The sequence below is a fragment of the Osmerus mordax genome, chromosome 24, assembly GCF_038355195.1.
Source record: "Osmerus mordax isolate fOsmMor3 chromosome 24, fOsmMor3.pri, whole genome shotgun sequence".
Classification (NCBI taxonomy): domain Eukaryota; kingdom Metazoa; phylum Chordata; class Actinopteri; order Osmeriformes; family Osmeridae; genus Osmerus; species Osmerus mordax.
Genome location: NC_090073.1, coordinates 9,105,463 through 9,125,905, shown reverse-complemented (window position 1 = coordinate 9,125,905; position 20,443 = coordinate 9,105,463). Strand labels below are relative to the sequence as shown.

Genomic DNA, 20,443 nt, shown 5'->3' with positions numbered 1-20,443 from the left:
TAAACCAACACAAGGCCTCCCCTCCGATCAGAGCCGTGGCTGTGGCCTTGAAGACATGGCATCAGAGAATGTGCATTTTCACTAAAGGAAACATACAATACAGTGCATGTGTAAAACAAACCACACTGAGGAGTTAGCCATGTGGCCCTGTGACGGCAGACCATCACAACCCCGCATCCTCGGCCCCGGCCTCGGCCCCTGCCCCGGCCTTCTCCCCTGGACTGGAGGCCTCGTCAGCGCCCCCCGCTGGCCCGTTGGGAGCATCGTTCTGGGCGCAGTGCAGACTGAGGCCCTCCACCGCTGGAGGGCTTCCGCTCCGACTGTTGCTACGGGGACCGCGGCGCTTGCGCTTGCTGGGGCTGGGGCTGCGCGAGCCCGTCTTCATGCTGTCGTCCTCGGAGCTGAATTCGGAGCTGTCGGAGGGGCTGGCTTCGGGGCTGGAGGTGGGCAGCTGGATCTGCAGCAGGGAGGGGTGGAAGAGGAAGGGAGGGATGGGGGAGGTCGAGAAGGAGGAGAGGGGGAAAGGCGGAGGAGGAGGAGAAAAGGAAGAGTAAGTAAAGGTTCCGGAGCCCTGACGGAAGCTCTGGAACCTTCTCTCCTCCCTCCTCACCTGAAACGGCTCGGTCACTCCCACGATGCTGCTCATGTTGTTGCTATAGTAACCCAAGAGGAAGTCTCCGGAACCCTTGGGCAGTTCTTCCTCGGTGAAGGTGACCTGCAAGAGATTACGGACAGACATGGAGACAGAGAGACAGAGAGAGAAAGAGAGAGAGAAGCAGAGAGAAAGAGAGAGAGAAACAGAGAGAATCAGAGAGAGAATCAGAGAGAGAGAGAGAAACAGAGAGAGAGAAAGAGAGAGAACATTAGTAAGACAGTCGTACACACCAATCTCTGTATTTCAGTTGCCTTCTTACGACTCTGTACCTGGTGTTCCTGTCGATGGAAATCTGCCTCATCTTGCTTCGCCCACACATACCCCACGTAGTCCTTGTGATGTTTGAACCCCACCTGGAGACGCAAAAATCGTTTTTTTTTCTCCAAAATAACTCGACGTCTATCATGACCCAGGGCCGTGTAACTGACAGCCCGTCAACACCGGGGGAACATGAGGTACCTTGTACAGGGCGATCCAATCCCAGGAGCTACGGGCGAAGTTGGGAGCAACCTTGAACCTGGCGGTGGCGTCTGCAACGCTGTTCCACTCGTCCTCCACCATGAGAGTGACCAGGGGCATGTCCACTTTGTAGGGGAACTAAACACAGGGCCACTGTTTAGATACACTGTATTTTGCCTTTATTCAGCTTTTATTTACTGATAGGACAGTTGGAGAGAGACAGGAAAGAAAGGGGGGAATTTGTGGTCAGATGGCTGAGCGGTTAGGGAATCGGGCTACCAATCAAAAGGTTGCTGGTTCGATTCCCGGCCGTGCAGTATGACGTTGTGTCCCTGGGCACGGCACTTCACCTTATTTGCCTTATTTGCCTAATAGTAAATGTAAGGTAAAGAATGGGTGCAGTGGGGGTGGAGGGCGCTGAGGGGTGTCTGACCTGCAGGGTGAAGATGGAGGCGACGGGCTTGTGGTCGCTGACGGTGTACTCCATGTGGCTGCGGTAGAAGTGCTGCGTCACCCTGGTGCCTGTGCTCAGGCACGACAAGGAGCCGTGCTTGTTGCCGCCGCCATCGGGGGCGGGGCCCGCTGGGACGGGGGCCCTCAGACGCCACAGGATCCTGTCTGTCCACGCCGGCTTACGCTTCTTACCACTGAGGGGAGGGAGGGAGTGGGGGGAGGGAGACAGAGAGGGGAGAGAAAGAGGGAGAGGAGAAAGAGAGAGTGGGAGTGGGGGAGGGAGGGAGACAGAGAGAGGGAGACAGGGAGGGGAGAGAAAGAGGGAGAGGAGAAAGAGAGAGGGAGTGGGGGAGGGAGGGAGACAGAGAGAGGGAGAGAAAGAGGGAGAGGAAAAAGAGAGAGAGGGAGTGGGGGAGGGAGGGAGACAGAGAGAGAGAGGGAGACAGGGAGGGGAGAGGGAGACAGGGAGGGGAGAGAAAGAGGGAGAGGAGAAAGAGAGAGGGAGTGGGGGGGAGGGAGGGAGGGATACAGAGGGAGACAGAGAAAGGGAGGGGAGAGAAAGAGGGAGGGAGAGAGAGGGGGGGAGGGAGACAGCGAGAGGGAGAGTCAGAGAGAGACAGATCAATAAAAGAAGAAGCTACTCATAGTACTCAAGGTTGGAATGAAAACCAAAGTGAGTCTGGACAGCCGAGCGGACTAACCTGGTGTCGTACGTGTGTGTCCCAGTGTCAAACTTGTACGTGGGAGGAAACTTCAGAGGACCCTCCAGAAATCCTTCCAGAACAATCTCGTTTCCTTTGGCCTTGTTCAGCTGATTACAGATTTACAGAAAAATTGGTTAGTAAACTGAAATAAAGGGTCAATCTGGCATTTTTTAAATGTTGGATATAATGTTTATAATTTTTTTTAACCTAACACACATTATCAAACTGTAATGTTTACTGAAATTATTAAGATTTCTAAGATAAGAGTTCTAGGTACAAAACTAGCTTGTGTAAAGAGACTACTAGGTCTCTCGTCGCCCTCTAGTGGCGCACACTACACACTGCAGGTAGGGTCCAGGATAAAGATGGACACTCAGTAAGGCTGAGATGTCTCACCTGGTCTTTCTCCCACAGAATGGAATACTTGTTGTTGTCAATGGCTGCCTTCACCACATGCATCTCCAAGTCGTCGATGCGGAAATTCAGATCCCCGAACCAGAACACCACACTAGGAAGGACAATAACGTCAACATATTTATGCGGATGTGTGTACATTTACATTTACATTTATTCATTTAGCAGACGCTTTTATCCAAAGCGACTTCCAAGAGAGAGCTTTACAAAGTGCATAGGTCACTGATCATAACAACAAGATAGCCAAAAAACATCGCGAGTAGCCAAAACATGAAGCACACATTGTGAACAACCAAAGTAAGTGCCAAAGGGAAGAACCATAAGAGCATGTAGTTAAACAAGTCACAACCAAACAACATGAACAGCTATAAGTGCAAGTGTACCTGTGGGAAAAAGCAACAGTAATAAAACAATATATCACAGCGAGAACCAAAAATTTGGTTCACACATGTACACCTGTGTGTGTGTGTGTGTACATGAACACGTGTGTGTGTGTGTGTGACTCACTCGTGGTCCAGGACCCCGGTGGCCGTCTGGGCCTCAAACTGCTGCTGCTGCAGGATACTCTCAAAGTCCTCCATGCGCTGCTCTGAGTTCTCCATGTGAGCAGGGAGGTGGCAGTTCAGGAAGCAGACCGAGTGACCGTACACAGACATACGGGCGCTCACACCCCCCTTGTTCCCCTGCCATCAGGAGGGAGGGAGGGAGAGGGAGAGGGGGAGAGAGAGGGAGGTCAGAGGTCACAGAGTCAGAGAGGGCGCAGCTGTGAGGAGAAGACTGACTACCCAAAGGGGGAGGGAAGGGGCAACTTGGAATGAACACGTGTTTATGTGAAACAGACATCACAGAAATGGAGAGGGGGGGGGCGGGGTGAGGGGAAAAATGACTATCTCTTCATGGGGCTCAACATTCTTAGCAGCGCCCCTGACGACCAGGGCGCCCCCAACGACCAGGGCGCCCCTGACGACCAGGGCAGGTAGGGGAAGAGGCAGGCGGGGACGTGACTTGTATCTGCCGACAGGAAGCCCCCCTGTGGTGCTAACGAACTGCAGATGCCTTTTATCAATATTTAACTTGGATGAATATTTCAGGTGGGTGTTTACTCTGCTCAGTGTGAGGGCTGGGCGGATCCCGTCCCCCGCTGCTCTCCCGCTGCTCTCTCTGACCTACGACAGGAGGAACGACACGGTGGGGAGAAGAGAGACAAAGGATGCGCCGATGTTCATCTCACACAGGAAGGAGAGTTCAGAGACCACGCCTCTCTACGTGGCCCTGAAAGACCCGTCGTTATGACTCGCCCAGGCCGGGCACTTGCTTTCTGTTAAGGGGGTCAGATGGCTGAGCGGTTAGGGAATCGGGCTACCAATCAGAAAGTTGCTGGTTCAATTCCCGGCCGTGACAAATATGACGTTATGTCCCTGGGCAAGGCACTTCACCCTACTTGCCTCAAAGGAATGTCCCTGTACTAACTGTAAGTCGCTTTGGATAAGAGCGTATGATAAATGACTACATGTAAATATAAGACAGTTCTCAGAAAAATGCCTTCAGTAATGATCTCTAATGCAAAATGATCCGGCCTGTGAAGGCTTTATATGGACGTCAGGTGACATTTGTTTGAGCTTCCCTTGTCTGGTCTTATCACAGAGCGCAGCGCACGTCTGAAGTCCACACAGGGACGAGCCAGACGCAGAGAGCGGGAAGAGGAAGGTGTCGGGGTGAAAGGTCATGAGAGACCTGGCATTTGACACCTCCACAGAATTAGTGGGGGCTTTGTGAGACTGTCTGAGACCATCTTCTCTCTCCAGACCTGGGGGGCAGGGGGGGGGGGGGGGTGCTTTTAGTCTGTCAGGTGGACCTGTCTCGCTGAGCTGGTGGTCAATCTGTGAGTGTGTGTGTGTACATGTGTGAATGCATTGTGTGTGGGTGTGAATATAAGTGGCGTTCTGTGTGTATGTGAGTAGTGTCCTGTTTGTGTGTGTGTGTGTGTGTGTGTGTGTGTGTGGGGGGGGGCTCACCCAGTAGCCCCCCAGGCCTGTGCGGGTGGTCTGGCTCTGGACTCCTCTCAGGAAGGGCAGGTGGTAATACTTCGCAAAGACCAACAGCAGCACACCCTGCATACGCTGTGATGTCACCTGGGGAGAGAGAGAGAGATGGAGGGATGAGGGAGAGAGCAGGGTGGGAAGGAGGGCGAGAGAGAAAGAAAGAAAGAGGGGAAGAGAGAGAGAGAGGGAGTGAGAAATCAAATGGAATAGTATTTGTCTCGCCCTTTTTACACACCCTCACAGAGCGCTTCAGCTGTGGCTGCATAACTGCAGCTCAACACAGAGAGAACAGAAGATATGTGCTTGTTGATACAGGAACATGTCACACCTCATCACACCTCATCACACCTCGGGCAGACCTGGTGGGGAGACTGACTGTTTGCTTATTCACATTTCCGACTTATCATAACCCAGCAAACTGTGTTCGTCTCTGTTCTACTCTCTCGCTCTCTCTTTCTCTATCTGTCTCTCTCACACACACACACACGTCCAAACGCACATTTTCTCTCACTCTCTTTCCCACGCACACATACACAAACACACGCACCAGAGACTCTCTCTCACACACACAACCTCTCTCTCTCTATCTCTCTCGCATCTTTTCGCAGAAACACACACACACACAACCTCTCTCTCTCTCTATCTCTCTCTCGCATCCTTTCGCAGAAACACACACACACACAACCTCTCTCTCTCGCTCTCTCTCACATTTGCGTCGAGCCCTGAAGGCTGGTGCAATGTTTTGCATGAAGCAGTGGACATAAAGGAGCTCATTGTCTCCAGCCTCTCCTCTCTGTATGAACACTCACTCCGTCCACCTGACCACCCAGCCTCTCCTCTCTGTGTGAACACTCACTCCCTCCACCTGACCACCCAGCCTCTGACATCATCAGCAGCCTCAACAGGCAGCGCTGCAACACGTCTGGTAAGCATCAGACCAGCCGACACCAGGACCAGCAGAGCTGCAGCACGTCTGGTGTGCTCACAGACCAGCCGACACCAGGACTAGCAGAGCAGCCGTGAAACACAAGGCCTTTTTTCGCCCCTCTCCATATTAAGACCATCTTATGGTCCCATTAGCTAATTGCTTACATAATGTACCATCGTGAGAGAGATCGTGTCAGGATCAGGATATGACACAGACAGCACTTCCTGTTTTTTTCCCTGATGTAAATATGCCCCGAAGGACCCCCCCCCCCCCCCTCCCACATCACCAGCTACTTCCTGCGTTTCCCGTCTTGCCTGCCTCACGTAATCGCCACTCCCCCACCCCCCATCTCCTACCCCACCCCCATCTCCTACCCCACCCCCATCTCCTACCCCACCCCCATCTCCTACCCCACCCCCACCTCCTACCCCACCCCCATCTCCTACCCCACCCCCATCTCCTACCCCACCCCCACCTCAGCCTTCAGAAGCCTGGCCGCCCTGCCTGAGTCTCCCTCTGGCCAGTACCGCACTTCCCCCACGTGAAGAACCCTCTCTCCCTCTCTGTTCTCCCTGGCTATCTGGAAGACGTGGTTGCGTAACGGTGTGTCTTGAACCGTGAACTGGACAGAGATTGTGTGCTGTTGTGTTTATGGGCAGTGTGAGGGCGTGTGTGTGTGTGTATGGGCAGTGTGAGGGCGTGTGTGTGTGTGTATGGGCAGTGTGAGGGCGTGTGTGTGTGTGTATGGGCAGTGTGAGGGCGTGTGTGTGTGTGTATGGGCAGTGTGAGGGCGTGTGTGTGTGTGTATGGGCAGTGTGAGGGCGTGTGTGTGTGTGTATGGGCAGTGTGAGGGCGTGTGTGTGTGTTTATGGGCAGTGTGAGGGCGTGTGTGTGTGTTTATGGGCAGTGTGAGGGCGTGTGTGTGTGTGTATGGGCAGTGTGAGGGCGTGTGTGTGTTTGTGTGTGTGTGGTGGTAGCCTACTTAGCCAGTCTTTGCGAGTGTGTGTTAAATATTTCTGATCAACATCACTCAACTCTACGAGAGGTCCTGGAGGCTGTAGTTTACATGTTACCCAGAATAGACTCAACACTGAGCCCCACCAGTATGCAGTGTCTATACAGTGTGTGTATGTGATGCGTGCATGCATTATTACTTATGTGTGTATTTGTGTGTTTGTGTGTGTTTACTGTATATATTTACATTTACATTTATTCATTTAGCAGACGCTTTTATCCAAAGCGACTTCCAAGAGAGAGCTTTACAAAGTGCATAGGTCACTGATCATAACAACAAGATAGCCAAAAAACATCGCGAGTAGCCAAAACATGAAGCACACATTGTGAACAACCAAAGTAAGTGCCAAAGGGAAGAACCATAAGAGCATGTAGTTAAACAAGTTACAATTAAACAACGTGAACCGCTATATATACAGTGTGTGTGTGTGATGTGTGGTGTGTATACACATGATTGTGTGTGACTGATATGTGACATGATTACGAGTGTGTGGGTGTGTGTGTGTGTGCATGATTAGGAGTGTGTGTGTGTGACTTAGGGCTAACGTGAGTTGTTAGCCACTGTGTGAGCAGGGTTGCCCTGAATACGAACAGCCATGGTCCTGACAGTAACATCCATGCAAGTCTTCCAGAAACAACATTATCTCATTCAATGTATACCAACCTAGTTTGATCTCCAGAAAAGCCATTATCTTATCTAATCATTATCTATCGATTACATAAGTGCCCACCTAGCTAGTAATCTCCAGTAAAAGCGTTATTTAATTAAGTGTATACCGCGCTCATTTCCCTCAGTATCCCCCAGTGTCCACAACACAAAGTGTAACATGTGTTTTGCTGTTGTCAGACGCCCTCTGGGGTTGTTACACCAGCAACTGATTAAGCCCGAAACTGTAGATGCTTCTGAAAGGGCAGCAGATGTCTTGGGTTAGGGTCTGTTTTCAAGACGGACGGTCGATATCTGCCGGCCCTCGCTGTGATTGGTCTCCAGAGGCCTTCAGGTTCAGGATGGGAGGCGGAGGGGGGGAGAGTTGAGAGGGGAGGGAGGATGATTAAGAGGAAGGGTGGAGGGTGGGTTTAGGGTGTGGAGGGTTGATGGAAGGGGGAGGGTTGAGGGGAGACAGGGGAAGCGGGGGGGGGGGAGAGGTGGAGCGGGGGCGGATGATGGACGAGGGGAGGGAAGCCTATCGCTGACAGAGGGGTGGAAACTAAGATGTCTGGTTCCACCTCCCCTTCCTGGAGACCTCGACACCTCGCGGATGTCCACCACGCCCTGGACAGCCAGACAGCCACAGAACCCACCTCAGATCCAGCATTTCCTGCTGTACTTTCCACGTGTGTAAGTCGCTTTGTATAAAAGGCGCCTGCTAAATGAATTACTGGTGAAATGTAAAAATCAACCCAGGATTTCCATCAGGAGCCATGCATGCTGACACCTCCGCAGACAGCCTGGTGATGAGGGTCAGAGTCTGCTGGAGGTTCAGACGGCAGCCTGGCTGACAGAGGGGGCCTCGTCAGCCAGGCTGACAGGGCCCCATCAAACCCCAGCCTCACGGCCCCAAAAATAGCCCGTCCCTCTCTGGGAGCAGCTTGTGTGGCTCCCTGCGCTGAGCAGCTGAATCATGGCTCTCCTCTCCAGCAGCGACGGGCGACATGTTAGACTGACAGACCGATACCAACACACTGGACCAGCTGGGTCCCCCGTAACAAACACCCACTCTGGGACTCACAAGCTCTCTCTGATCCTCCCACGCTGACTGGCCGGCTGGCCCTCTCTGTTTCTCTCTCTCTGTTTCTCTCTCCCTCTCTCTCTCCCCTCTCTCTCTCCCCTCTCCCTCTCTCTCTCCCCTCTCTCTCTCTCCCCTCTCTCTCCCCTCTCTCTCTCTCTCTCTCTCTCTCTCTCTCTCCCTCTCTCTCACACTCTCACTACACAGACACACACACACAAACACACACACTCGCTGAGTGTGACTGGATGGAAAGCGTAAATAAGGACATTGGAATAGGATGGAAAATGTTCCCTGACCAATCGTGCTGAAGCATGCCTTTGGGTGAGGGGCTCAAGATAAGCCTTAGAGCTGAGTGTGTGTGTGTGAGTGTATGTGTGTAAGAATGCGTTTGTGTGTATGTGTGTGTGTGTGTGAGAGAGACAGAGATAAATGGAGAGGAACAAAGATAAAAAGAGAATGGGGGAAGTAGAGAGCTTTTGTTAAATGTGTGTGTGTGTGTTATGTGCATGTGTGTGTTATGTGTGTTATGTGTGTGTTATGTGTGTTATGTGCGTGTGTTATGTGCATGTGTGTGTTATGTGCGTGTGTGTGTTATGTGTGTTATGTGTGTTATGTGTGTTATGTGCGTGTGTTATGTGCGTGTGTGTGTTATGTGTGTTATGTGCGTGTGTGTGTTATGTGTGTGTGTGTTATGTGCGTGTGTGTGTTATGTGCGTGTGTTATGTGCGTGTGTCATCAAAGGAGTCTGATAGACAGGAAGATAATAGATAAATCAACACTGCACGCATGTTTGAAGTCATCAGCTCATCGGCAGAGATCTGCCTGTACATATTACACACATGACAAGGTTCTGAAAAACAGCAAGAGAACTGTACAGCTCCAAGAACTTTCCGTGTTTCACATGCGTGTGTGTGCGTGCGACCGTTAACTAAGTGCGTGGTTAACCATTTACTGACCAGCACGTATCCAAAGGGGCAGAGTCGTTCCATGCAGACGTCGCTCCACTGGTCCGTGAACAACACGTCCTTCAGCCTCTTATTGATCATGGAGTTCACTTCCTGTAAGCTGAGAGAGAGAGGTCACATTTACATTTAGTCATTTAGCAGACGCTCTTATCCAGAGCGACTTACAGTAAGTACAGGGACATTCCCCCCGAGGCAAGTAGGGTGAAGTGCCTTGCCCAAGGACACAACGTAATTTTGCACGGCCGGGAATCGAACCAACAACCTGCTGATTAATAGCCCGACTCCCTAACCGCTCAGCCATCTGACCCCCACTCCCTCTCTCTCTCCCCCCCCCCCCCTCTCTCTCTCTCTCTGACGCCCAGGTCAACGATGACTCGTTAGTAACCGTGGCAACCAGGTACACAGAACCATCACCTCGCCCAATCCGATATCTTGGAGCCATACATGCCTGCTGCTGCTGTAGCTGACTAGCTAACAAGACGGAACATACAGGAAATAAACGGTCCAATGGAGAACCGGGTTGGAGTGAGTGAGCTCACCCAATGATGTACATGTCTGTGTTCCCGTCGCCGATGTGGAGCCCTAGCAACGCGGTGATGTCATCGGGTGGCATGGCGGAGCCCACGTTCCAGGTGATGATGTGAACCCTGTTGGGGTTGAAGGAACAATCCAGCTCAATTCAACTGATATTCAAGTAAAATGCATTCATCCATTCATCCATCCTGACAGACACAGGGGACAAGGTCAGCCCCGGCATCCTGGGTAACATGCTCTCAGCTGGACACACACAGCACCTCTCTCTAACCTCCTCAGTTCATTAGATGAATGTGCTTCCTAAGTCAGAGTGGTTAGCAGAGGTCTTCTTAACAAATCCTCTGGCCTGAGCCTGAGAGGATTTACCTCCCTAGTGCTGGACTAGTGCAGAGGGCTGGGCTGCAGCTAATTGCTACAGCGAATCACTCTTAGATCAATCCCCAGGTTATTTTTCGGAAATGAAGGAATCGTGTCTGGCATGTTTAGCTTGGGTGGAGAGGGAATCGTGTGTATGTGCATGTGTGTATGTGTTTGTGTCTGTGTAGTGAGAGTGAGAGAGAGAAAGAGAGAGAGGGGAGAGAGAGGGGCGGAGAGAGAGAGAAACAGAGAGAGAGAAACAGAGAGAGAGAAACAGAGAGAGAGAAACAGAGAGAGAGAAACAGAGAGGGCCAGCCGGCCAGTCACATGGAGATCTGTCCTGTCCTGGTTAGACTCTGACACAGTCTGGTAGTACACCCTCACACCATGTGACAGGAAGTGAGGTTGTAGTTGACATTCAGCACAGTTAGCTACAGTACACTGCAGTGCTTCAGGAGGGACATCTCTAAAGGTCTGATGGCCTTGTTACGATCTCCTTCTCTCTGTGATGAACTTTCCTCTCTGAGGCAAGCCTTTAGCCAGGGCGTGTGTGAGGGGTCGTAGGAGGGTCGTGGAGCTCACCTGAAGTCCTCCACAGTCTGGGCTTGAGTGTCAGCCGTTCCCGCTACGGAGAACGCCCTCTGGGCGTGAGGGGTGAGGTGGGGAGGCAGAGGCTTGGAGGATGGGGGCTGTGGCACCGAGGCGGCCCTCATGGAGATGGGGGTCCGGGCCCCCGGGTGATGGGGTGGCATCTTGGGGCCGGCTGCCAGGGGCCCTTCCGAGGGGCCTCCAGGGGGTCTGGTGGGGCGCGGAGGTTTGGGGTGGCTGACCTCGGCTGGGGCGTCTGGGACGTCGTTGGAGGCCTGATCCTGGCTGGAGGACGGGGGGTCAGGCTTGGGCTCGCAGATGTCCACAGACCCCTCCACCCTGGGGGTTCGCTGAGGCCTGCGTGGCCTGGCTGGGGCTGGAGGCTGGGGGGCTGGAGGCTGGGGGGCTGGAGGCTGGGGGGCAGGGGCGGCCTCGGCCGGTCCTGGAGGGGTGTCAGACAGCGACTCGCTCTGGTTCTGGTTCTCAGGATCCATCTTCTTTTAGATTCCCTGAAACGAAAAACAACAGCATTCAGACGCTGTCATTGGACGACGCGATTCTGTCACCTGACAGATAAACGACGTAAGTCGATCTGCATGTATCTGCAGGACAAGCAGATGCATGCAGATATGAATGTGGTCCATCCAGTCCCTCAGACACATCACACTGTCATCAGCCCCTGGCTGGGAGAGTTGGCTGGGCCTGAGCAGTACTCCTGTGGGCGGCTGAGAGCAGGTCATTAAGTCCTCCAGGAGGAGGGAATGAGAGGGAGGGAGACAAGAGAGTGAAATGAGAGAGGGGGAGAGAGAGGGAGAAAGAAGAGGAGGGAGACAGATAGGGAGTTAGAAAGAGGGAGAGAGCGAGCGAGGGAGAGAGAGAAAGAGGGAGAGAGAGAAAGCGAGAGAGAGCGACAGAGAGAGAGAGAGCGACAGAGAGAGAGAAAGCGACAGAGAGAGATAAAGAGGGAGAGAGAGATAAAGAGGGAGAGAGAGAGAAAGGGAGAGATGGAGACAGGGAGAGAGAGAGAGAGGGAGAGATAGAGGGAGAGAGAGAGAAAGGGGGAGAGAGAGAGGGAGAGAGAAAGCGACAGAGAGGCAGAGAGAGAGAGAGAGAGAGAGAGAGAGGGGGCGTTTAGAGAGAGCAAAACACCGAAGGGACTAAGAGGCTGGTGGGTGGGAAGGAGATGAAGCAGAGATAAAGAGAGGTAAACACAGGTGCCATGGAGATAGAGATGAAAGACGAAAGAAAGACAGAGTGTGAGATTAAGGGGAGGGGTCAAGAGAGAGAAAGGGAGACAAAAAGGGGGAGATGTGGAGAAAGGGAGATGGAAAGAGAGAAAGATATATAGAAAAGAACAGCAGGAAAGAGAGAGAGTGGTTAAGTGAGGGAGCCTAGTTCACCCATGTGATCTTTCTTCCACGCTACACCTCCCTCAGTTCTGGTTCGAAACTCACACACAACATCGGGCAGAGACGCACGGGGTCTGGCTTATCGACCCTCCTCCCCCTCCCCTCCCGTACCTGAGCAACCTGCCAGTCCCCTGGTTACCACGGAGACCAGGAGTCAGGTCCTATCAGCTCAGAACACCTGCTTGGGGCCGGCCAGGGGGGAGCTGCAGGGCGACAACACCACCGCTCCACAGCCCCGAGACACAACAACAACACGGAGAGAGAGAGAGAGAGAGAGAGAGAGAGAGAGGGAGAGAGGGAGAGAGAGAGAGCAAGTCTGCAGGGAAGGATACCGCCTCTGGCCCCAGAACGCCCCGGGTCTGAGGGGAGATGAGTCAAGGACAGGCTTGGAGCTTTGCCTCACTCTGAGGTGGAGGGTGAGGGAGGAGGTGAGGTTGTCTCACGTCTCCACCCCACACACACACACACATGGGACTGTCTGTCTGTCTGTCTGTCTGTCTGTCTGTCAGTAGGATGCCGCCCTGACAACAGAACCTCCTGTTCTCTCCCTTCCCATGATCCTCCCTGTTCCAAGCCACTTTATTATTTCAGCATCTCCCATGGAAACAGACTTCTAAAATAACCAATCCTCAGGTCGGAGCAGGGAGGGACTTCAGAGAACAATTCACGGTGACCTTGACAGAAACGGGCCCACGACCTTCAGGAGGAGGTCGGTGTGGGGAGCTGCCTTGGCAGGGGGGTGGGGGTTCGGTCACATGCACCCCTGCATTCCACATGCATACTGACATGGTGTTAATATGAACCAACAGCCTGGTCCCTAGGCACATGGCAGGGGCCTGTGTTGGGTGTTTCTGTGGCAGGCTGGGGAGGAGGGGAGGGGGTGACTGGGTCGGTGCAACCAGCCCCGGGGGGTGAGAGGGGAGGCAAGTTGTTCCCACGGTGACAACATTCTGTCTCTCCAAATCATAAATCTGTCTTTTGTAAGTGTTCTTCTGTCACATGTACACACACACACACACACACACTGTATCTCTCTCTCTCTTTCTCTCTGGAACGGTATAATTCTCCATGCTATAATCCTCTTCTCTTCCGTAGTTTTTTTCTCTTTTCTACTCAGCACTCCTCAACTCAAAATCTTTTGTGATTTTCCTCAGCAACCTAATCGTTCACATCCAAGTCCTTCCGTGTTCCCAGCTCTCCTACCAGCGTCCCCTATCCCTTCACACATCATCTCTACGCCTATCCTCCAATCCCGTCTCTGTCATCCCTGCAATTTTCTCTCAGACGAACTCCAAGCGTCTGTCTACCAAACCCCATACCTAGAATTAGCCTTTTCTTCTTTTTTTCTTCTCCCAGTCTCTCTTTTTCCTCCTCTCCTTATCTCTCTCTCTCTGTGTCTCTCTCTCTGTGTCTCTCTCTCTGTCTCTCTCTCTCTGTGTCTCTCTCTCTCTCTCTCTCTCTGTGTGTCTCTCTCTCTCTCTCTGCTCTGAGGTGACACTTGTGTTCGGCCCCTCCGCTGACTGGCTGTGTATTGTCCGTCTCAGCCAACCCCCTCACAGCCTCTGTAAGTGACGTCACCATCCCTCAGTCCCACTGGCCTTGCTGCTCTATAGATAGACGCTCCCAGAACACATTGATTCTCATGCTCACGGTTTCTTCCTCCGACGATATTCGACGGCGTCTCAGTGAGGTCTTCCAGCTGTGTGTTTATGACGCTTTGGGAGTGGCAGAAGAGGAACCTGCATGTCATTCCAGGGCATCACACACGTTCCGGGGGAGACAGACTCCCACAGCAAACACTTCACATTCCACTCACGTTCGACAGGGGAGAGAGAGTCAGAGAGGGAGAGAGAGAGGGGAATGATTTGATAACAGCAAATCTGCCGTGATGTTTACATGAAGCCCCCTGAGAAGAAGAGAGTGAGAGGAAGGGCGGGGGAGAGAGAGGGAGGAGGAGAGAGAGGGAAACAGAGTGGGAGAAAAAGAGATGGTAGATGAAAGATAGAGGATAAAACTGAGAGAGGGAGAGAGGGAGAGAGAGAGAGAGAGAGAGAGAGAGAGAGAGAGAGAGAGAGAGAGAGAGAGAGAGAGAGAGAGAGAGAGAGAGAGAGAGAGAGAGAGAGAGAGAGAGAGAGAGAGAGAGGGTAAAATAGAGAGAGTGAAAGATAGAGGGTAAAACTGAGAAAGAGAGAGGGTGAAAGAGAGAGGGGATCCTCACATCACAGAAGCACCACATCCGTAGCCAGGCGTTAGGAACGGTAGTCAACAGAAGGTTCCAGCCAACCACAGCCCCAGCTGAGTGGCTCAGAGACCAGCCAGGGAGAGACGGTCGAGTAACAGCTTATTCACGTTGTCTGACTCCCTTCAAGGTTACGGAAAGGCCCGCTCCCCAGACACGGCCATTCAGACCGAGCGCTGCTCTGAGGAGGTCTCCCAGGGTGTCCACAATCATCTAACATTCCTCAGCCTGATATCCTTTCAGACGGGGGTCTGAAGACAGGGTTCGGCGTGCCACTTACAGCTGAGCAGTCTGTTGCTGCTGATAACAAACGTAAGGAGGGATGCAGTTGTGGATGTGTGAATGGATTCCTAACACTGGGAGGCCACGGCTGGGTGGCTGGAGTACCACACTTGCATGTGCATGGAATTAGAGGCTTACGCAATCTTAAAGTGAAGTCAATTAAATGCCCAAGAGTTACTTCCTGCCCTGCTGCTATCTGTTTAATGAGAAATATGAAATCCTTTCAAAGGGCCATGCCAGAGGATGGAACAACACAAAACATGAGCTGAGAGTGTGTGTGTGTGTGAGAGTGAGAGAAAGAGAGAGTGTGCATGTGTGTGTATGTGTGTGTGCGTGCAACTTAATAATCAATGGGCAATTGGGTCATGGGAAGAAAAAAAAACTGTCAACCGTTAACCCGACCTTCGACCTTTTTTACAATAATGATCACATGACCTGGAGCAGACGAATCCCAAGTGTCTAATCTCGACCAGACGTTTGAGTCAACCCCGGCCTCTCCCAGGACAAACTGTCAGAGATTGCAGCATTTTACCAGTAAAATGTGACACATTTATTTTTTAAGTGTTTTTACATCCAAGTTTTCCTCCCTCATCAAGGGTATAAATATGAGGTTAGTCATGTGGGCATCCCTGTAGAGAAGACGCTGTCATGTTAATAGAAACGAACGGAGACTAATGGTTCCTGTCAGAGAGAAGTGATAATGTGCTATGAGTGTCAACAACACTATCTCAGTATAAAAACAGCAATGCTTGCGTTTCAAAATAACCTTTTCCAAAAGGAAACATCTTAGTCACGATCATAATAACATGGGTTTTAATCAAGCAATGCTACTCCAAAAAATCTTTTAACTGTGGAGATAATGTAAAATGTAGATGATGTGATGACTGAAGCCTAAAATTGAATGAGGCCAGCCACCGTCATCTGTGGCCTATTTTCATTCCTATTTCAAGGACAATTTCTAAAGAAGAAAAAACAATTGAGGGTAATTTCAATTCAGTGTTTCACAGTGGCAGATTTGATCTCTCAGAGCATGTTTGTGTGTGTTTGTATCAGAGAGATAAAGACAAGGTGTGTGTGTGTATTTGTGTGTGAGTGAGTGAGTGTGTATTAGGGATGAAGTATAACCTCCTGATAAACAACAACTGACATTCTACTCGAGTCACATTTCCGCAAACAAGATGTTTTGAAACCAAATAATCGTAATTCGTGGAAAGGATCAAACCAAAAGATACTGACCAAACGACAGCATACACGTGTAACACTAGGCGCACGTATGGCTCATTAGTAAACATTAAATTGAATCAATAATTTATCAGGATTTAGTGAAATGATGTGTAACCTCGGTAACCAAAGAAAACAAAGTGTATTCATCCGTACAGAAGTCCATGGTTAGATTTCATTCCACATTCAATATTAATGTACAATATTACATCACACTTAAATGTTTAGTAATGGTCATGTTTAGGAAAATGCTTAAATGCATTAGAACGTTTGCGACCAATGACATGCTACATGGTTACCAGGAACGTTAACATACAGAACAGTATGTTGTGTTGCTGTTGTAAGCAGTTCTACAAATTATTGATTGCTAGAATCCACGATTCTACATTTACTGTACCTACCTCTTTAGTCAAGCTTCAAGATGATCAAATGACAGACGGAGAGGAATCCTTCAATATGAAATGGATCTCGTGTAAAACCGCCCGTGGCTTGTTCGGCGTAACCTTTCCTGAGTATGACCAGGTACAGTACGAGCTGTAACTGTGTAAAAGGAGACTTCTCCCGGTTTCAATGTTGATCAAACCTGACACTTGTTCTCCTTATCAAAACATCGGTATTCACAGTGCAGGTGCTCTTTTAAGTAGAGTATTACAATGTTCTACTTTTGGCACTGGCGACATGCATTTCATAAACAAATCATACACACGACCCTGTCCGCCCTCATCTGTTTAGTATCCTACTGAAAGGTATGCATATGTTGTCAGCATCTGCCGTCGATTTAACGATAAACTACAATCTATGCCCTTCAAAATACGAAGACTATGCAACCGATTCCGTCGGTTAGGTCCACAGCACGGAGTAAGCCAGTTAATCTAAATGTAACGAAGCATTAGTGCCTCCTAGTGGTATATTGTGAGAAGTGCCGCTCAACCCCAAGGCAGCGGACATTTGGACAAGGTTAAAAGTTCCTAAAGGCGTCTACGGAAATTGAGCAACATTTGAAAATCTGGATGTGAAACAATATTCTAAAAGTAAGGAAGCAAAGCAGTGACAATGTTTTGAATTTTAAAAGGCATTGAATACTTAATACTGAAATTGAAACACCAACGAATTCAGATCTTCAGATTTTAGCATTTGGACCCAATTCTCGGAGAAGTTAGATGGTTAAAATGCATTCAGTCTCGGTTGCCTTACCTACCCTTGGTATCCCGGATGTTTCCATCTTATTTATTTTTTTGAAGGTGGTACCAAACAAAACGCTATGGGTATTAAAACCCCAATTGGGCGAAACACTTCTTTCGTTTCTCACTCGAGATGTTGTTTAATTCACCGGTTGCAATTCACCAATGAGCAACGCCCCCCTCCCTCCCTCCCTCCCTCGCCCGACGTAACGAGGAAGCGTTTGACGTGGCAAGGTCCCGGACATCACATCGACAAGCATCACTTTAGAGCTGTAGACTAAAAGGGCAGTTGCTATATTTTGTTCATCATACACCACACCTGCTTTCAGGTCGAGTGGAGGACCTGAACAAGCAAGGAGAACCAGGCTTTCAGCGCGCCTTACGCAAAGCAAGGACAAATCATGTGGTGGTTTGTCGTCGCTAGTTTTTTCCACTGTCTGTCGGCCTATGATGTAGATTTGAAGAAACTGGATGGTCTCGCAAAAGCGAAGGTGGAGGTACAGTAACCTATATCGCGTTCTGTTTCTATACCTTTTGTCAGCCTAGTAATCCTACATTTTGAGATGTTACGTTAATGCATAGGAAACGGGGTTAAGATCATTTTCGGTATGCTTGCTTCTATAGGGGTTGGACATTCAAAATATTTATATACGTAAAGGTTTACAAGTAGACGTCTTTGGACTGCATCCATGTCGTTGTAACGGAATATATACTTACATTGAATACAGTTTTGTTTTCCATGCAGTTTGTGCGCGGGCCTAGCATTACTTTTTTAAGATCTAAACGAAGCAAAAAATACCCAATTAGTTTGGGAAGTATTTAAGATTCTGTCTTCGTCTGAGAAATTGTAACCAACAACCACGGAAATCCGTTGTCTTCATGACGAGAATAGGTCAGTGTTATACGTGTCAGTAAAATGAGACGAAGGTCTCAAGTTACCTGACAATACCCGTTCATTAGAGACCGTGTAGCAAGTAGCCCCAGGGCATCCCTGATGGATCACACCTATAGGATCGTTTTTACAGCTTTAGCCCTCCACCTCTTGGTTTCTGTACAGTAATTCACAGCCAGGCTATCGGGCATTACACAAAACTGTACTTTTGTGTAACTGTCTTCAATCCTGGTCCTCAGTGCCCACTGTCCTGTATGTTTTAGATTTTTCCCTGCTCTGACACACCTGATTCAAATGAAAGGCCGTTATCAGGCTTCCACAGAGCTACACATTAATTCTCTTCACATGGAACATTCACTTGTGTACACTTAATATTCACTGTTTCCTCCTCATGGTCATCTTTCACTCTCCCTCAGTCATGTGGTGGGTGACAGCTGAACAGGTTGAGAGAGGTAAGCCCTTTAGCTTTATGATACAATAATAAAGTGTCTTTTTTATTTATTTAAGTATAGTGCTATTTGTTGTAAATTAACTTATTTCCACAGGTCAAAGCCTTTGTCACCCAGGATATTCCTCTTTAGTATCCTTTTCCTAATGCAGTCAAACGAGCACATAAAACATATGCTCACTTAGAACTAGAATAGAAACTCAACTGTGTCTGTCGTCTGTGTACAAAACACCATCCACAGGGTGCCCCCTGTAGCTCACCAGATACACACACACACACACACACACACACACAGTCCACATCTCCCGTTGTGAACCTTGACCTCCCCAGCCACAATCTGGTGATGAAGCACATTCCTGGGGCCGACCCTGAGCTTGTCCTCCTTAACCACTACTATGAGGAGCTGGATGTAAGTCCTGTATTTCACCCTGCCTGTTAGCGAAGATGTGATTTACTGCTTTACTTTCTACGTGCACTGTTTCTGTGTCGGTTTAGATCTGATCGTCTGCTCAAATGGATTGAATGTAAAATGGATTGAGTGTTTAAGCTGTTGTGAGGGTTCTGTATAAGGAGGAGACCTGGAGGGTTTAGGTGCAGTTCTACAGGTGTAGACATGTGAAGCCGTCTGCCATAAGCTTGTAAAAACGTCTATACGCATCCATTTGATGAGATGAATGTGTCTAAGCTGGTGTCTGCCCTGCACAGCGCATCGGCCTGTCTGACATGACCCGCTCCGAAATCAACGAGCTCCTGGGCAAACTGGGCTTCTACAAGAAGGCCGAGCCCGAAGACGAGGTCCCGGAGGAGTTCCGCTTCTCCCCCGCCAAGGACAGCCCCTTCAAAGATGGCGAGGAGACCCCGTCCTCACCCCCGCCCACGGAGAGCGTGTCCCCAGAGGACGGGCACTCTGATCTGTAGCCCCCTCACCTAGCGAAGCCAGGCCTCGTCACTGTAGCCCCGCAACAGATGTTGGGGGTTAAAATGTCTGCCAAGCAGATTCTGGATCAGCACTTAAAAAAAGGACAGAATCTCAGAAGCACAGATTTGGCCCTCCCGAGGCTCACGGTTAAGACGTTTTGTTTAGAATCTGTTTGGTCGTTCGTTTTCAAGGGGTGTGTTGGGTTTGTGTTTGTTTTTACGATGAATGTCAGGTGTCTTACGGCGTCATCGTCTCTCCACTCATCTCCCTCGTGTGTGCTTATGACTTCCTGTTTACTGGGAAACTGAATGACGCTCCAGGCTGTAAATCGTTCCGATTGGCTTAGAGCTGATGACCCATGTTCTGGTGGCAGAAGTGTATCACTCTGGAGGACTGCAGTGGAGGGCATGATGTATGGGTGTCATAACTGATGTTACAATAAAAAATTACCCAAATTATTTTTTGTATCTGTGCCATTTCTGAACTGACTTTCAGATCTTTTATAACAGCACAGCTTCCTCCCATTTGGTGTAAATGGCTAGCAGATCACATGGCATGTTGAACAGTACAACACTGCACTCAAGACAATGTTTAAAGCAATAAAGACAAGTCATGATTTTCCATAGTTGGTTTAAATTTAATTCACATTTCACTGTGTTGTATAGAAACTTGTTTTATGACAATGTGTCCAAACTTATGTACAGCATTCACTAGCTTGTGGAAGCCCTTGGATGGACAGGAATATTTTAATTTAGTAATATTGGTCAATGTAAAGTCTAAAAGCACAAAGTGAAATACAACAAAAACATTTTTTTTTAATTCTTGAAAAATAAACCATTAAAATACGTATGGAATAAAATTCTCCTTTGCTAAAGTTCAGAAAATATACAGTATAAGTATATTCAAGAAAGTATATTCTGCCTTAATCATCAATACTCTAAAGTTTACCTTTTGTAAAACTGAGCTGAAAGCCAGCTTTCATTTGGGCACAAGACTTAAGTCTACGAGG

General features: G+C 49.7%; 2 protein-coding genes across 2 annotated transcripts; one reads left to right on the top strand and one right to left on the bottom strand.

The window, feature by feature from the left end:
• Positions 1-163: 163 nt before the first annotated feature.
• inpp5jb (inositol polyphosphate-5-phosphatase Jb) lies at positions 164-11,337 on the bottom strand. Its single transcript, XM_067228507.1, has 12 exons — positions 10,838-11,337; positions 9,904-10,011; positions 9,356-9,464; positions 4,701-4,817; positions 3,193-3,368; positions 2,668-2,779; positions 2,269-2,378; positions 1,548-1,761; positions 1,115-1,252; positions 925-1,008; positions 611-715; positions 164-457 (listed from the first exon to the last, which is right to left on the bottom strand). The coding sequence occupies exons 1-12, from the start codon at positions 11,335-11,337 to the stop codon at positions 164-166; spliced, it is 2,067 nt and encodes a 688-aa protein (XP_067084608.1).
• A 6,080-nt stretch (positions 11,338-17,417) lies between these two features.
• Positions 17,418-19,892, top strand: selenom (selenoprotein M). Its single transcript, XM_067228234.1, has 5 exons — positions 17,418-17,672; positions 18,484-18,519; positions 18,613-18,647; positions 18,846-18,924; positions 19,221-19,892. The coding sequence occupies exons 1-5, from the start codon at positions 17,577-17,579 to the stop codon at positions 19,431-19,433; spliced, it is 459 nt and encodes a 152-aa protein (XP_067084335.1). The 5' UTR covers positions 17,418-17,576; the 3' UTR covers positions 19,434-19,892.
• The last annotated feature ends 551 nt before the right edge of the window (positions 19,893-20,443 follow it).